The sequence below is a fragment of the Saimiri boliviensis genome, chromosome 8 (assembly GCF_048565385.1).
Source record: "Saimiri boliviensis isolate mSaiBol1 chromosome 8, mSaiBol1.pri, whole genome shotgun sequence".
Classification (NCBI taxonomy): Eukaryota; Metazoa; Chordata; class Mammalia; order Primates; family Cebidae; genus Saimiri; species Saimiri boliviensis.
Window position 1 is genome coordinate 9,187,076 of NC_133456.1, and position 18,929 is coordinate 9,206,004.

General features: G+C 40.9%; 1 protein-coding gene across 50 annotated transcripts in view; it reads left to right on the forward strand.

Annotated features, from left to right (window-relative positions):
* Nucleotides 1-18,929, forward strand: part of PBRM1 (polybromo 1) — a 152,928-nt gene that overhangs the window by 118,835 nt on the left and 15,164 nt on the right. For all 50 annotated transcript variants that reach the window (XM_074403700.1, XM_039477145.2, XM_074403739.1 and 47 more), the window contains 4 exons: nucleotides 277-434; nucleotides 14,362-14,545; nucleotides 15,416-15,626; nucleotides 16,929-17,130. In XM_074403700.1, coding sequence (XP_074259801.1) covers nucleotides 277-434; nucleotides 14,362-14,545; nucleotides 15,416-15,626; nucleotides 16,929-17,130 — 755 coding nt within the window. The remainder of the gene's footprint in view (nucleotides 1-276; nucleotides 435-14,361; nucleotides 14,546-15,415; nucleotides 15,627-16,928; nucleotides 17,131-18,929) is intronic.

Genomic DNA, 18,929 nt, shown 5'->3' on the forward strand with positions numbered 1-18,929 from the left:
AAAGAAAACCTGGTTGTTACATAAAATTATTAAGTTTTGTGCCTTGATATTATGTTAAAAAAAATTTTCCCTTGGACTTACAGCCAAATGTTTCTCTCTCTTTTCTTAGTATCTTTTCATGTATTTAATGGGGGAAAAAATTAATAACATCTTATCAAAACAGCCAATGAAACTTCTCTAAATGGTACACATTACTAAGTTTTGGTTAATGGAATTTTTGTTAATCTTTCAAGAAAGAAGCTATTTTAATGTAATTTCTATATTTTTCTCCCCAAGAATCGAAAAAGTATGGGTTCGAGATGGAGCTGCATATTTTTATGGCCCCATCTTTATTCACCCAGAAGAGACGGAGCATGAGCCCACAAAAATGTTCTACAAAAAAGAAGTATTTCTGAGTAATCTGGAAGAAACCTGCCCCATGACATGTATTCTTGGTAGGTATTTGTGCTTTTTTATTTAATCATGTTTATTCCATCAAAATTGATTACTACTTCTGTGCTAGGTGCTGTTCTAGATGTTAGGTATATAGCAGTGCCTAAATCTAAATCTCTGTTCTCTTATGTTGGGGCAAAGGTTGGGGAGTCAGTAATATAGAATATCTGGTAATTAGGGTACAAGCAGACCTCTCACCTTACCTTTCCAAAGGCATGCTACCACACCCAGCTAATTTCTGAAGGATAGTTTTGCTAGGTATAGAATTCTCCATTGATAGTTTTTTTGTTCATGTCTTTTTTTTTCTTGAAACAGTCTCTTCTGTCACCAGGCTGGAGTGCAGTAGTGCCGTCTTGGCTCACTGTAACCTCCGCCTCCCAGGTTCATGCTGTTCTCCTGCCTCAGCCTCCCAAGTCACTGGGACTACAGGTGTGCACCACCACGCCCGGCCAATTTTTGTATTTTTAGTAGAGATGGGATTTTACCATGTTGGCCAGGATGGTCTCGATCTCTTGACCTCATGATCCACCTGCCTTGCCTTTCCAAAGTGCTGGGATTACAGGTGTGAACTACCATGCCCGGCCTTGTTCGTGTCTTTCATCAGATTTGGGGAGTTTGGGGCCCTTATTTCTTCAAATACTCTTTCTGCTCCTTTCTCTGCTTCCTTCTGGAACTCTCATTATAGTTGTGTTGGTATATTTAATGGTGGCTCACAAGTCTCTCAGACTCTTCATTTTTCTTTACCTTTTTTTTTTCCTTTCTGCTCCTCAGACTGCATAACTTCAAATAACCTGTCTTCAGGTGTACTCATTCTCTGCCTGCTCAGATCTTCTGTTGAACCCTTCTAATAAATTTTTCATTTCAGTTATTGTACTTTTTAGCCTTAGAATTTCTATTTATTTTTTATAATTTGTCTCATTTGTATTCACTATTTGCTAAGATATTTTACTGGTTTCCTTTAGATCTTTGGGTATATTTAAGACAGTTGCTTTAAGGTCAGGCATGGTGGTTCACACCTGTAATCCCAACACTTTGGAAGGCCAAGGTGGGCAGATCACCTAAGGTCGGTAGTTTGAGAACAGCCTGCCCAACATGGTGAAACCTCCTCTCTGCTAAACAACAGCAACAAAATTTCAAAAAATTTAGCTGGGCATGGTGGCACATGTCTGTAGTCTCAGTTACTCAGGAGGCTGAGGCATGAGAATTGCCTTGAACCTGGGAGGTGGAGGTTGCAGTGAGCCAAGATCATGCCACCGCACTCTAGCCTGGATTATAAAGTGAGACTTTGTCTCAAAAAAAGAGACAGTTGATTTAAAGTATTTATGTAGCCGGGCTTGGTGACTCAAGCCTGTAATCCCAGCACTTTGGGAGGCCGAGGCGGGTGGATCACGAGGTCAAGAGATCGAGACCATCCTGGTCAACATGGTGAAACCCCGTCTCTACTAAAAATACAAAATTTAGCTGGGCATGGTGGTGCACGCCTGTAGTCCCAGCTACTCGGGAGGCTGAGGCAGGAGAATTGCTTGAGCCCAGGAGACGGAGGTTGCGGTGAGCCGAGATCGCGCCATTGCACTCCAGCCTGGATAACAAGAGTGAAACTCCATCTCAAAAAAAATAAAAAATAAAAAAATAAAATAAAATAAAGTATTTATGTAGTAAGTCCAGTGTCTGGACTTCCTCAGGAACAATTTCTATTCATTTTGTTCTTTCCTATGAATGGACTATACCTTCTTGTTTCTTTGCATGCCTCATAATTTTTCGTTGAAAACTGGACATTTTGGGTATTACAATGTGATAACTCTGGAAATCCGATTCTCCCCATCTTCAGGCTTTGTTCTTACTACTTGTTATAGGTATGGTGGTTTGTTCAGTGACTCTTTTTTTTTTTTTTTTTTTTTGGTATTCTTGGCTGGGCACAGTGGCCCACACCTTTAATCCCAACACTTTGGGAGGCTGAGGTGGGCAAATCACTTGAGCCCAGGAGTTCGAGACCAGCCTGGGCAACATGGCAAAACCCTTTCTCTACAAAAAATACAAAAATTACTCAGGTGTGGTGGCCTGTACCCATGGTCCCAGCTACTCGGGAGGCTGAGATGGTAGGATCAACTGAGCCTAGGGAGGTCAAGGCTACAGTGAGACATGATCATGCCACTGTACTCCAGCCTGGGCAACAGAGTGAGACCCTGTCTCAAAGAAAAAAGATTTTTTTGTTGTTGTTTTATGTGGTCACTATATTCTCTGTTCAATAAGCTTAGTGATCAGCCAGTGATTTTACAGAGGTTTTCGTAAATGCCTGGCGCCAATAAAACCACAAAACTCCCCATCTTCACAGCTGATTTCTCTGTGTATGTTGGAGCACACCTTCAACACTCAGCCATGCAGATTATAACTCTGCTTTGCCTTTACTTTCTGCTTGTACGGAACTTGAAAGTCAGCCAGAAATGAGATCTTAGGGCTTTCTTAGGTCTTTTCTGAGCACATACACTATTGTTGGCATGTTAAATGGAGGAGTGGCAAGCTCTAAGGGCCATTCGTTCACAGAATGGTCCTTTCTGAGCATGTACGCTATTGTTGGCATGTGTATGGCCTTCTAAGCTCCCAGTGATATATGGAAACTTTTCAGAACCCTTATTCCCCTAAGCATCTCACCTTTTCCTCTGAGGCCTTTTGTCATATCTACTGTTGGCCCCAACTCATACCCTTTGCCCCAGCTGGCAGCAGCTGGTTCATTTGACTTTAAATGTGCTGTGGTTTGAATATTTGTGTCCCCTTCAAAATTCATGAGTTAAAATGTAATCCTTAGTGCAACAGTGTTGGGAAGTGGGGCCTTTTAGGAGATGTTTAGATCATGAGGGCTTGTCCTTATGAATACAATATTGCTGTTATAGAAAGGGCTCATGTAGGCCCAGGGCAGTGGCTCACACCTGTAATCCGAACACTTTGGGAGGCCAAAGCGGACAGATCATGAGGTTAAGAGATGGAGACCATCCTGGCCAACATTGTGAAACCTTGTTTCTATTAAAAATACAAAAAAAAAAAAAAAAAAAAATAGTTGGGCACAGTGGTGTGGCACCGGTAGTCATAGCTACTTAGGAGGCTGAGGCAGAAGAACTGCTTGAACCTGGGTGGTAGAGGTTGCAGTGAGCCAAGATTGTGCTACCACACTCCAGCCTAGCGACAAAAAAAAAGGAGGGGTGGGTGCTCATGTAAATGGGTTTGCCCTGTCTTATGAATGGCTCTTGGACTTTCCAGTTTCCAGAACTGTGAGGCAACTGTTCTTTATAAATTACCCAATCTGTGGTGTTTTATTGTAGGAGCACAAATAGACTAAGACATAATGTTTTTGACAAAAGAAGTTTAGCCACTTCTCCATCCTGAGAGAATTCCAAGTTAAGCAAAATAAAGGCAAGCACTTTGCATTAGTGTTTAGAAAGCTGCCTGACAGGTCAAAACAGATGACCACAGTTCTTTGAGCATAGGGCCACATTGCTTCCTCTATCACCAGAATCTCACAACAGGATTGGAGGCTGCCATCTTCAAGACTACCACTGGGACAGAAAGTAAGGGATGGAGTGAGGATAAGTTAAAATGCTACAAAGCTCTCCTGCCAAGTTTCAGTCACTTTTTTTTCTTCCTTAAGCATTTGCTTGGTTGCTGTAAACCTTTGACTATCTTCCAGAGTTTCAATAAAGCTTATTCTGCTTTTTCACTGTTTCTCTGAAGGAAATGGTCCTTAGAGCTCACCATTTTCACTGACAGAAACTGACGTAATTTCTTTCTATAGATTCCTGTTAGAACGTATTGCATTCTGGCCTGGCACAGTGGCTCATGCCTATAATCCCAGCACTTTGTGAGGTCGAGGAAGGTGTATCACCTGAGATCAGGAGTTTGAGGCCAGCCTGTTCAATGTAGTGAAACCCCATCTCTACTATACAAAAATTAGCCAGGTGTGGTGGCATGCACCTGTAATCTCAGCTACTAGGGAGGCTGAGGCAGGAGAATCATTTGAACCCAAGAGGCAGAGGTTGTAGTGAGCCAAGATCAAGCCACTGCACTCCAGCCTGGGTGACAGAGCAAAAAGAAAGAAAAAAAGAAAATGTGTTGCATTTTACAGTTTATATACCAGTTTTATATCTAGGATCTCATTAAATTCTCAACATGACCCACGCCTGTAATCTCAACACTTTGAGAGGCTGAGGTGGGTGAATCACGAGGTCAGAAGTTCAAGACCAACCTGGTCAACATAGTGAAACCCCATCTTTACTAAAAATACAAAAAATTGGCCAGGTGTTGTGGCAGGCACCTGTAATCCCAGCTACTTGGGAGGCTGAGGCAAGAGAATCGCTTGAACCTGGGAGGTGAAGGTTTCAGTGAGCAGAGATCATGCCACTGCACTCCAGCCAGGGTGACAGTGCAAGTCTCCATCTCAAAAAAAAGAAAGAAAGAAAGATTATGATATTCTCAGAAAGGCGAAGTTACTACTCAAGGAGTGGGCCAGAACTAAAACCTAGGTTTTCCTACTACATTTTTTTTTTTTTTTTTTTTTTTTTTTTTGAGACAGAGTTTTGCTCTTGTTACCCAGGCTGGAGTGCAATGGCGCGATCTCGGCTCACCACAACCTCCGCCTCCTGGGTTCAGGCAATTCTGCCTCAGCCTCCTGAGTAGCTGGGATTACAGGCACGCGCCACCATGCCCAGCTAATTTTTGTATTTTTAGTAGAGACGGGGTTTCACCATGTTGACAGAATGGTCTCGATCTCTTGACCTCGTGATCCACCCGCCTCAGCCTCCCAAAGTGCTGGGATTACAGGCGTGAGCCACCACGCCCAGCCCTCCTACTACTTCTTTAGCTGGTCTACAGCTGGCTGGGACACTTGTGATGATCAAAGGAGATGCCAGCAATATTAGGTAGGACAACAGGCATACAATGAAATATAAGGTAAAACCTAAAAGAAAATGAATCTAGTAATCACAAAGTGGGATTTCAGTCTAGCTTGTGGAATTCACTGTCCCCAAGCCCCCAAGGAAAAAGGGTTTGTTACATAAACTTTAGAGAATTTATAATTTAATTGTATTAACTTTACACACTATTAAATATAAATCATATTTTTGCACTTCTTTGTCTCTGAAATAGAAGTTTTGAAGATAATTAGATGAGGTATCACTTTTTCATCTTCTGTTACATATGCAGAAGACAATCCTGTTTTTCCAGCAGTTATGTTCTTTCATCAGTTTTGTTAAAGAATTGTTTTCATGCCGGGCGCGGTGGCTCAAGCCTGTAATCCCAGCACTTTGGGAGGCCGAGGCGGGTGGATCACGAGGTCGAGAGATCGAGACCATCCCGGTCAACATGGTGAAACCCCGTCTCCACTAAAAATACAAAACATTAGCTGGGCATGGTGGCACGTGCCTGTAATCCCAGCTACTCAGGAGGCTGAGGCAGGAGAATTGCCTGAACCCAGGAGGCGGAGGTTGCGGTGAGCTGAGATCGCGCCATTGCACTCCAGCCTGGGTAACAAGAGCAAAACTCCGTCTCAAAAAAAAAAAAAAGAATTGTTTTCATTAACTTAAACAGTAATCAGGCTGGGCACAGTGGCTCATGCCTATATTCCCAGCAATTTGGGAGGCTGAGGCAGGTGGATCACTTGAGATCAGGAGTTCAAGACCAGCCTGGCTAACGTGGTGAAACACTGTCTTTACTAAATATACAAAAAAAATTACCCAGATGTGGTGGCACATGCCTGTAGTCCCAGCTGCTCAAGAGGCTGAGGGAGGAGAATCGCTTAAAACTGCAAGGCAGAGGTTGCAGTAAGCCTAGATCGTTCCACCACACTCCAACCTGAGTAACAGAGTGAGACTCTGTCTCAAAGAACAAAAACAAAAAATAATTTGGCTGGGCGAGGTGGCTCACGCTTGTAATCCTAGCACGTTGTTGGGATGCCAAGGTGGGTAGATCACGAGGTCAAGAGATCAAGACCATCCTGGCCAACGTGGTGAAACCCTGTCTCTACTAAAAATACAAAACTTAGCTGGGCATGGTGACATGTGCCTGTAGTCCCAGCTACTCAAAAGGCTGAGGCAGGAGAATCACTTGAACCCAGGAGGCAGATCCAGCCTGGCAACAGAACAAGACCCTGTCTCCAAAAAAAAAAAGGAATTTAAACAGTTATCAGATGGCCACATCTGGCAGACAGTACCTCTACCCGTAACCCCTTAGGTGATAAAATTTCTAGGAACCTGGCCTCTTGAAACATACCAAGTACTAATTTATTTGCAGATTCTGTTTCCTTCACAATAGATTTTTATAACATTTCATTAATTTAAAAAAAACTGTCCTCATTAAGGCAAGGAAAATACCTAAAGCTTTAAAAGGAAAAACAAGAGTTAGTTTTTTTGAAAAATATTAGTTATGTAGAAAATCCAAGAGATATTCAGATAAACTATTAAAATTAGTAAATGAAAATACAAAGTTGTTTCCTTTTTTTTTTTTTTGAGGTAGGATCTCACTTTGTTATCCTGGCTGGCATGCAGTGGTGTGATCATAACTTACTGCAGCCTGCAACTCCTAGGCTCAAGCAATCCTCCCATCTCAGCCTTCTAGGTAGCTGGGACTACAAGCATGTACCACCATTCCCAGCTAATTTTTTTTTTAATTTATTTTTTGTGGAGATAAGGTCTCACTGCTTCCCAGGCTGGTCTGAAACTCTTGGCCTCAAGCATCCTCCCTGCTCAGCATCCCCCAAAGTGCTGGGATGATAGGTGTGAGCCACCTCACCTGGCCCCAATATTTATATTTCTGTATCTGTATCCCATCAATGGGCAATTGGAAAATTATTACCAGCCAGGCACGGTGGCTCACACCTGTAATCCCAGCATTTTGGGAGGCCGTGGCGATGCAGATCACAAGTCAAGAAATCAAGACCATCCTGGACAACATGGTGAAACCCTGTCTCTAATAAAAATACAAAAATTAGCTGGGCATGATGGCACGCACGTGTAGTCCCAGCTACTTGGGAAAATGAGGCAAAAGAATCTCTTGAACCTGGGAGGTGGAGATTGCACTGAGCCAGGATCACACCACTGCACTCCAACCTGGTGACAGAGTGAGACTCCGTCTAAAAAAAAAAAGAAAAAGAAAACTATTACCATTTGCATTCAAAACCTAGGAATAAATCTTTAAAAGATAGCCAATGTAGTGGCTCACACCTGTAGTCCCAGCACTTTGAGAGCCCAAGGCAGGAGAGTCACCCGAGACCAGGAGTTGAAGACCAGCCTGGACACCAGAAGGAGACTCTTCCTACCAAAAAAACAAAACCAAACAAAGAAACAAAAAAGATGCATAAAGCACCTGCACACGCGTGGGTGCGTGCGCGCACACACACATGTCTCAAAGAAAATTTTTGAGAAATTAAAGACAAAGTTATCCATCATGTTTATAGCTGGACAACTCAGTATTATAAAGATATCAGTTCTCCCCAAATTGATCTGTAGGTTCATTGCAGGTCTTGATAGGTCTTGATAATTTTTTTGTACTTTATTAAATTAAGTTTTCTAAACTTTCATCTTTTCCCTGTCTTTTGGGGGGCTTGGTAGGAGCCTCAAGTCAGGACACAGAGACACCACCTCCATTCCAAAGCCACTAGTCACTTTTATTTTCTGGCTGTGACCAGAATTATTTTTTCCTAATGTCTATTTTTCTTTCTATAAAATATGAAAAATATTAATTGCCCCTTTTCTGAATTAAAAGGCCTTTGAATTATGCAAATAAAGTTTTGTGTGCATTCAAAGCAGTGATAGTAATTGTAGCTATTTTAAGTTTCGGAAATGTTTCTGACCTGTTTTTCATGTACATGTTTAATAAGTGTTAGCTATAAATATTCGTGTTAAGGTCAAGAGCGAAATAGGGATGTCCTGGCTGTGCATGGTGGCTCATGCCTGGTAATTTCAGCACTTGGGAGGCCGAGGTGAAGCAGATCACAAGTCAAGAGATCAAGAATTCGAGACCACCTGGTCAACATGGTGAAACTCCGTCTCTACTAAATATTAAAAAATTAGCTGGGCTTGGTGGTGGGTGCCTGTAATACCAGCTGCTGGGTAGGCTGAAGCAGGAAAATCGCTTGAACTTGGGAGGTGTGGAGTTTGCAAAAAAAATAGGGACATTCTTATCACACTTATTTAACATTGTTCTAGAGGCACTAGCCAGTGCAGTTAGAAGAAACAGAAGTCTAAAATAAGAAAAGTAAGGAAGTGAACATTCAAGAGCATCAACTAAGAAATCATGGCAAACAGAGAAGTAAGGTGAATGAATATAAAATAAACAATATGGCCGGGTGTGGTGGCTCATGCCTGTAATCCAAGCACTTTGGAGGCCAAGGCAGGTGGATCACCTGAGGTCGGGAGTTCAAGACCAGCCTGACCAACATGGTGAAACCCCGTCTTAAAAAAAAAAAAATAAAATAAAATAAACAATATATCTATTTTATTAAAAGATTCAGTACTAATAAGATAAAATACCTTGGATAAACTTAACAAGATATGTGCCACATCTGTATGAAAAATGTTTTAAAATGTTATATAAGTAATGTTTGAACACATTGTAAAGCATATCATATTCTTAGATAGGTTTCAACATCATAAAGATGTCCATCCTCCCTAAATTAGTCTTTAATATCCCATTAGATATACCAATGAGAATTTGCTTGTGAAGAAATTTATACTACCTGAACTCATTTTAAAAATCTTATGGAAAAAGAAACTTAGGACTGGGCACAATGGCTCATGCCTGTTATCATTCCCAGCACTTTGTGAGGCCAAGTCTGCAGGATCACTTGAACCCAGGAATTTGAGACCAGCTGGGACAAGATGGCAAAATCCCATTTCTACAAAAAGTACAAAAATTAGCTGAGTGGCACTCGCCTATAGTCCCAGCTACTCAGGACAGGGAGCTGAGGTACGAGGATTGCTTGAGTCCAGAAGATTGAGGCTGCAGTGAGCCATCATCTCACCACTGCACTCCATGCTGGGCAGTAAAGTGAGACCCTTTCTCAAAAAATGAAAAAGAAACTCAGGAAAATTCTAAAAAGTAATAGTGTAAGGGGGTCTATCCTTACCAGATATTAAGACATTATTGCACTACAATAATTAAAACTATTTATATGATATATGAGCAAACAGGTTATTTAAACAAAATAGAAAGTTTAGCAAACATGTAACAGTGGCATATCAGATTAGTGGTAAAAATTGTATTTTTCTCTAAATGGTTTTGGAAACTCAACCATTTGGAAAAATAAAATTGTGGCCAATTCCACATCTTAACTTCAGGATAGATTCCCAGATGAATCATAAATTTAAATAAACATAAAATTAAACAACAAAGATCAAAAGAAACCATGGGAAAGAAATTTTGTTAATCTCTGACATAAAAGCCAGAACTCATACAATAAAATACTGATAAATTCAATAAAATAGAAAATATCTACGTGACCAAAACTGGCAAAAACAAAAATGAAAATTTGAGAAAATATTTGCAGTGTTTATTATAGACAGAGAACTGATTTTTCTTATATATGAAGAGCTCCTATAAAGCAATTAGATAAAGATAAACATCCAGCAGGAAAATGGGCAAAAAAGATAAGAGAGCAGAAAGAAATTACTAGGGCCCAGTGTGATGACTCATGCCTGTAATGCCAGCCCTTTGGGAGGCTGAGGCGAGCGGATCACAAGGTCAGCAGTTGGAGACCAGCCTGGCCAATATGGTAAAACCCTGTCTCTACCAAAAATACAAAATTTAGGTGTGGTGGTGCCTGCTGGTAATCCCAGCTGAGGTAGGAGAATTGCTTGAACTTGGGAGACGGAGGTTGCAGTGAGTCGAGACCATGTCATTGCACTCCAGCCTGGGCAACAGAGCAAGACTCCATCTCAAAAAAAAAAAAAAAAATTAGCCGAGTGTGATGGTAGGCGCCTGTAGTTTCAGCTACTCCAGAGGCTGAAGCAGGAGAATCACTTGAACCCAGGAGCCAGAGGTTGCAGTGAGCCAAAATTGCACCACTGCACTCCAGCCTGAGTGACAGAGTAAGACTCCATTAAAAAAAAAAAAAAAAAAAAAAAAAAACTACCAGTGATTCTTAAACAAATGAAAATATAGCTAACCTCAGCCATTAGAGAAATGCTAGTTAAACTACCCAGATGATTTTTCTTTTTTGAGATTACCTGTCAAATTGTCAAAGATCCAGAAGACATTTCTCACTAGTTGACGAGAGCATGAGGAAATGGTATTTACCTACTTTGTGGTAGTCTGCTAGTTAGGACACCCTTTATGGAAAGTAATTGTATAATACCTATAAAAATTTAGCTGGGCGCGGTGGCTCACGCCTGTAATCCCAGCACTTCGGGAGGCGGGTCAATCACCTGAGGTCGGGAGTTCGAGACCAACCTGACCAACATGGAGAAATGCTGTCTCTACTAAATATACAAAATTAGCTCGGTGTGGTGGTACGTGCCTGTAATCCCAGCTACTGGGGAGGCTGAGGCAGAAGAATCGCTTGATCCCAGGAAGCAGAGATTGTGGTGAGCCAAGATCACGCCACTGCACTCCATCCTAGACAACAAGAGTGAGACTGCATCTTAACAAATTTTAAAAATGTACATATCCTTTGACCCAGCTTTTTTTTTTTTTTTTTTTTTTTTTCAGACAGAGTTTTGCTCTTGTTGCCCAGGTTGCAGTAGTGCAATGGCACAATACACAATCCACCTGCCTCGGGTGATCCACCTGCCTCAGCCTCCTAAAGTGCTAGGATTGTAGGCATGAGCCACCGTGACCCGCCCTGACCCAGCTTTTATACTTCCAGAAATTTATACTTCAGATGTATTCACCTATGTGAAAATTGATGTCTTGAATTATTTATTTCAGTGCTGTTTAGCATCAGTAGAAGAACAAAAATTGGGAACAACCTAGTTATTCATCTATAGGGAACTAGTTGAATAATAAAAGCCATGATCTCCAAGCCATGTTATTTTGTGACAAAATTCAGATACAAAACAGTTTTAAGTGATAATGCTGCCATTTATGGGAGTTTATTGTTTTAATATATGACATAAAATTCATCATCTTAACCTTTTTTTTTTTCTTTTTTTCGTCCTGAGATGGAGTCTTTCTCTGTCACTCAGGCTGGAGTCAGTGGCACAATCTCAGCTCACTGCAACCTCTGCCTCCTGGGTTCAGGCAATTCTCTTGCCTCAGCCTTCTGAGTAGCTGGAATTACAGGGGCACACCTGGCTAATTTTTGTATTTTTAGTAGAGATAGGGTTTTTTCTTGTCAACCAGGCTGGTCTCAAACTCCTGACCTCAGGTGATCCACCTGCCTCGGCCTCCCAAAGTGCTAGGATTTTATAGGCATGAGCCACCACACCCAGCTTCAACCATTTTAAAGTGTACAGTTCAGTGGCTTTAAGTCCTTTAACAATATTGTACAGACATTACCACTGTTCGTTTCTAGAACTTTTTCATCATCCCAAATAGAAACTTTGTATCCATTAAACAACTCTTTATTTTCCCCTTCCCCCTGGCCCTAGTAATCTCTGTTCTACTTTCTGTTCATAATATAAGTGGAATCATGTAATATTTGTCCCATCTGGCTTATTTTACTTAGCATAATGTTTTCAGGGTTCATCCCTGTTGTACCATATACCAGAATTTTATTCCTAAGGCTGTATGTTCATTATATGTATACTACATCTGTTAATGGAGTTGTAAGTTGTTTTCACATTTTATCTATTGTGGATAAAACTGCTCTTATCAGTGTTGCGTAAGTATCTGTTTGATCTTCTGGTTTCTTTTGGATGTATACTTAGAAGTAGAATTGCTAGGTCATATGGTAACTCTTTAATTTTTGGAGAAACTGCCTATTTTCCACAGCAACTGCGCCATTTTACAGTCCCTTCAACAAGATACAAGGGTTCAGTTTTCTTCACATCCTTGCCAACACTTGTTTTTTTCCATTTTGGATATATATATTTTTTAATATAGCCATGCTAATGGGGTGTGAAGTAGTATTTTATTGAGGTTTTGATTGGCATTTCTCTAATGATGAGTGATGTTAAACATTACTTCATGTGCCTATTGGACATTTGTAGGCTTTAGAGAAATGTCACTTTAGATCTTTTGCACATTTTTTAATTGGGTTATGTATTTGTCCTACTGTTGGGTTGTAGGAATATATATTCTGGATAGTAGACTCTTAGTAGATATATGATTGGCAAATATTTTCTTGTATGGCTTATCTTTTCACTTTCTTGATAGTATCCTTTGGAGCACAATGAGTATTGCTCTATTGTCCAGGCTGAAGTGCAGTGGAGCACTCTTGGTTCACTGCAACCTCCACCTCCCAGGTTCAAGCAATTCTCCTGCCTCAGCCTCCCAAGTCACTGGGATTATTGGGGAGTGCCATCACGCCCACCTAATTGTTTTTTGTATTTTTATTAGAGATAAGGTTTTATCATGTTGGCTAGGCTAGTCTTGAACTCTTGACCTCAGGTGATCCACCCACCTCAGCCTCCCAAAGTGCTGAGATTATAGGCATGAGTCACTGCATCTGATGCAGCCTATTTCTTTTGGTTGCTTATGCATTTTTTTTGGTGGGGGGTGTGGTTTGAGGAGGGGGTGCAGAGTCTTGCTCTTGTCACCCAGGCTGGAGTGCAATGGCTCAATCTTGGCACACTACAACCTCTGCCTCCTGGGTTCAAGCAATTCTCCTGCCTCAGCCTCCCGAGCAGCTGGGATTACAGGTGCCCACCACCATGCCTGGCTAATTTTCGTAGTTTTAGTAGAGACAGGGTTTCACCATGTTGGCCAGGCTGTACGAACTCCTGACCTCATGTGATCTTCCTGCCTCAGCCTCTCAAAGTGCTGGGATTACAGAGCTATCACACCCAGCCCATTTTGAATTAATTTTTATATGTGATAGTAGGTAGGAGTTCAACTGCATTGATGTGCAGAAATGGAAATCTAGTTGTCCTGGTACCGTACTATCTTTTGAAAAAAGTATTCTTTCCCCCTTTGAATTATCTTGGAACCCTTACCAAAAACCAATTGCCCATAAAAGCCCTATTACACAGGTTTATTTCTACACTTTCAGTTCTATTCCATTTACCTGTATATTCTATCCTTATGCTAATACATATCCTTTTATATCTTTTTTTTTTTTTTTTTTGAGACAGGGTCTCACTCTGTCACCCAGGCTGCAGTGCAATGGTGCAATCACAGCTCACTGTAGCCTCAGCTTCCCAGATTCAGATGATTCCCACTTCAGACTCCTGAGTAGCTGGGACTATAGGCATGTACCACATGCCTCGCTAATTTTTTGTGTTTTTTGTAGAAGTTGGGGGGCTCACTATGTTTCCCAGGCTGGTCTCGAACTCCTGAGTTCAAGAGATCTGCCCACCTCAGCTTCTCAAAGTGCTGGGATTACAGGCATGAGCCACCACAACTAGCCCCTTTTATTTATTTTTAATTTTTAATTATATGAATGTATTCATCCAAAAATAATAAAATGTTGGTTGGACACAGTGGCTCACACCTGTAATACCAGCACTTTGGGAGGCCAGGGCAGACAGATCACCTGAGGTTGGGAGTTCGAGACCAGCCTGGGAAACATGGAGAAAACCCCATCTCTACTAAAAATACAGAATTAGCCAGGCGTGATGGCACATGCCTGTAATCCAGCTACTTGGGAGACTGAGGCAGGAGAATTGCTTGAACCCAAGAGGTGGAGGTTGTGGTGAGCAGATCACCTCATTGCACTCCAGTCTGGGCAACAAGAGCGAAACCCATCTCAAAAAAATAATAAATAATAATATGTAATAAAATGTTAAAACAATTATTAACTATGACCATAGTTTACTCCTTTAATTTCTTTCTAATTTTCTCTTTCAGGAAAGTGTGCTGTATTGTCATTCAAGGACTTCCTCTCCTGCAGGCCAACTGAAATACCAGAAAATGACATTCTGCTTTGTGAGAGCCGCTACAATGAGAGCGACAAGCAGATGAAGAAATTCAAAGGATTGAAGAGATTTTCACTTTCTGCTAAAGTGGTAGATGATGAAATTTACTACTTCAGGTAAAGCTTGAAAAACTAAAGAAAAAGGAGCACTTCCATTAACTTATGTCAACGTAGTGTAGTCCAGTGTTTTTAGTTTTTCATTAGATCTTAAACTAGAATAGTAAATATTTCAAATAGAAAATATTTATTGATTCAGTTAAAGATTAAAGGAAAAGCTTCATAATCTGCTGGGTCCTGGTAGCTACTTAGCAGTGCCCTTGGCTTAGACATCAGTAACTGTGGGATGAGGTAGAAATGCTTGGTTCTGGTTCATATCCTGTCTGTTAGGAGATTTCTCAGTTCCACAGACTATGAAAACTTTTTTTTTTTTTTTTTTTTTTTGAGACAGAGTCTTGCTCTGTCACCTGGGCTGGAGTGCAGTGGCCTAATATCAGCTCACTGCAACCTCTGCTTCCCGGGTTCAAGCAACTCTCCTGCCTTAGCCTCACCAGTAGCTGGAATTACAGGCATGTGCCACCACACCCAGCTAATTTTTGTATTTTTTGTAGAGACGGGGTTTTACCATGTTGGTGAGGCTGGTCTCAAACTCGTGACCTTGCGATCCACCTGCCTTGGTCTCCCAAAGTGCTGGGATTACAAGTGTGAGCCACTGCACCCGGCCAAAAACTCTTTTTGCTGTAGGCAAATAGATCCCAACCTTGGACACAGTGCTTTTATAGGTATTAGCAGAATTCGTTAAAAACAAGCATCTCTAAGTAGAAATAATTTCATAAATACACGTTTAAACTCTTTCCATGCTGCCTTTAGAGTGTACATTGCAGATTGCCAGAAGTTACTTCTAGTGGTTAAGGTGGTGGAACGCTGCTTTCTGACTCATTCTGGGGGAGCATTAGCTAATTTTAGGTTTTTTTATGTCACTTTTTTCAGAAAACCGATTGTTCCTCAGAAGGAGCCATCACCTTTGTTGGAAAAGAAGATCCAATTGCTAGAAGCTAAATTTGCCGAGTTAGAAGGTGGAGATGATGATATTGAAGAGATGGGAGAAGAAGATAGTGAGGTCATTGAACCTCCTTCTCTACCTCAGCTTCAGACCCCTCTGGCCAGTGAGCTGGACCTCATGCCCTACACACCCCCACAGGTGAAGGTGACAAGTTCCTGTTACTTGTCTTATTCCCACCTTTGGTTTGCAGGAGACTCAACACCAAAGTGAAGAGACATCCAGCCCCCCGATATGTGAGCTCTAACTTAGAATTCTACAAGAAGGAATAGATTTTAATTTTTCAATGCTATGATTTATTCATTTATGTTTAATTGACAACAATTATATCATGTTACTGTGCCATTAATAATTTATCTATCATATTAATGCCATTAATAATTTAGAATTAATATCTCTTAAAAATTTCATAATGGCAGGCTTAGTTAGAAGACTCTTCCTGGCCGGGCGCGGTGGCTCAAGCCTGTAATCCCAGCACTTTGGGAGGCCGAGGCGGGTGGATCACGAGGTCGAGAGATCGAGACCATCCTGGTCAACATGGTGAAACCCCGTCTCTACTAAAAATACAAAAAATTAGCTGGGCATGGTGGCACATGCCTGTAATCCCAGCTACTCAGGAGGCTGAGGCAGGAGAATTGCTTGAACCCAGGAGGCGGAGGTTGCAGTGAGCCGAGGTCGCGCCATTGCACTCCAGCCTGGGTAACAAGAGCGAAACTCCGTCTCAAAAAAAAAAAAAAAAAGAAGACTCTTCCTTGTGCTAAAGAAAAGCAATAAGGAGCAACATCACCCTGTTTGTCTTTAGCTTTTATTACCCATGTCTTTTTAATCTCTTCTTCTGTAGGACCTCATCTTTTGGTTGAGGTCATCTCTGTTGACATTTTTTTCTCATTCAGAATTTTTTAAAGAATTGCCCAGGCACCGCAGCTCACATCTGTAATCCCAGCACTTTGGGAGGTCAAGACAGGAGGATCACTTGAGCTCAGGAGTTCGGGCAACATAGTGAGATCTCATCTCTACTAAAAATTTTTAAAATTAGCCAGGCATGGTGGTGCACACCTGTAGACCCAGCTACTCAGCAGGCTGAAGCAGGAGAATCGCTTGAGCCTGGGAGATCAAGGTGCAGTGAGCTATGATTGCACCACTGTACTCTAGCCTGGTGACAGAGCAAGACCTTGTGTCAAAAAAAAAAAAGAATTTTCTCAAGACTTAATTGTGAGGTCACCAGTACAGATTGCAGCCATGGAATTCAGTGAAACTTTCATTTATTTCTTACATGGTAATAGGCAAAGAAAGGGTGTGTTTTGACCTAGAAAATAGCCAGCTATAAACCAAATGTGTCTATAAAGCAGTAACTATTGAATCACATGTTCCTGGCTTCTGAAATTTTGAGCAGTTAACCAAATGTAATGTTCTGATGCACCATAAGAGCTTTCTGTCTTACAGTCTACCCCAAAGTCTGCCAAAGGCAGTGCAAAGAAGGAAGGCTCCAAACGGAAAATCAACATGAGTGGCTACATCCTGTTTAGCAGTGAGATGAGGGCTGTGATTAAGGCCCAGCATCCAGACTACTCTTTCGGGGAGCTCAGCCGCCTGGTGGGGACAGAATGGAGAAACCTTGAGACAGCCAAGAAAGCGGAATATGAAGGTAAATAGAGCCTGGGCACAACTGTCTTTCTAAGCAAGGGGGTGTTTTCAGGAATGCACGTGCATAGACAGGTTTTACTCTCTTGTTCTTACTACTTGCACATGAACTTTATGTTGGGGACTATTCCAAATGGCACCCAACCAGTAATTTAGATGCCAGCCTTGTCCTGACTGAGCAGAGCACTGCCCCTGACTTGGCCTCTGATCCTGGTGTTGGATTTTCCCCTGCAGATTTCTCCAAGATATTTTTTTTTTCAAGATCTCATAGTTTTATAATCTCCAAAATATTTTGCTATTAAAAATTGCATGATTTTTTTCTTTCATTGAGCCCTGTAAGCACACATGCTGAGCCAGGGAATGATTGTACAATGATGTTAAATATAATTTTAATTAAAATTCATCTGAAAAGGGCCTCTTAAAATCAGTAATCTTCTGTTACAGCTCTTGGTAAGCCATATATTTAAACTCCAAGCTGAGTCTTTATACTAAAGTGCTTGGTTTTCTGGGTCAGTCCTAGCCTATACTGTATCTGTATTTATAGCTATTTTTAAGGTATTTGGGTCTTTTTGATAAAGCTCAACTGCCTTTATGTTCCTTTTATTCTAATTAAATCACTTTGGGCAATGAGCTTTCATTCAAGCCATTTAGGGACAAATACTTGAAATTTTTTTGTTTTTTGTTGTTGGGTTTTTGTTTTTGTTTTAATATCAGACATGGATTTAGTAAAGAAATTAGTAGTAAACATTAGATTAGGCAGGACTATTACCCTTTGAGCTGTATTTTTTCCATCTGGAATTTTATATATTGGTTCATTTTGCCAGTTTAGAGCTATTCTCTCTACGATGGCCAACTACTACTCTTCTTAGGTGGGTACAGTTCTGTTATCTTCTGGCAAACATAAATTATTTAGGCTACTCCCTTTATTAAAATTTATAAAGTCTCCAAAAAAACTTAAAAAAAAAGTTTTACTTCTTTCATTTATTATAATTGATTGATTATTATGAAATTATCTGACAGGCTTCCCCAAGGATCTTCTGCAGAGAATTCTAATCCTGCAAGATGTTTAGTCAAAAAACATTTTGTGGCAAAGCCAGTTTGAGTAGCATTCCAAACTCTCTCTCTTGGGAACTTATGGTGCCTATTCCCACATTAAAGACTTTAAGACCAACAGTAAATAACCTGTTTTTTATTATCTGGCATTTTCTGAAATTTGACCAGGTATTTATGTAGTACCTATGAATATCTTCAAGAACTAATATTTTGAAGAATATTCTTTCAGAAACCCTAGTCAGTTCCATAAGAACCTAGAACTTTGTGGAGCTTTGATATTTCTGACCTTAGTGGAAGTTAAGACCTACTGTACCACTCAGCTGGAGGAGCGTTGGAAGTTAAGCTCACATGGATGTTGCTGAGCAAGCAGCACAGCAGCAGCAGCAAGGCAAATGAAGCCAGTGCTGGGTGGTTGGTTATTTAGAGTGTGGGCAGGAGAGAGATACCTGAAGATACTGTAAAGGTAAAAACACTGGATCAGGAAGAGAGGGAGAGGTGATGGCATCTGGAACCTGGAACATTCTTCCAAATTCAAAGGGGAGTCTGAAAATGAGTGAGAACTTAATGAGGTAAAGTTATATGATACAGCAGCATCTTCCTGAGACATAAAATCTGAACTTTTCATGTTCTTTCCCATTGAATTCAAAACCCGAAGTTTGGAGTTTGGGTAGCCAGACCAGTATTCAATCCGCAGGCCTTATTTTTTGTTTGTTTGTTTTTTTTTTGTTTGTTTTTTTTTTTTTTTGCTTT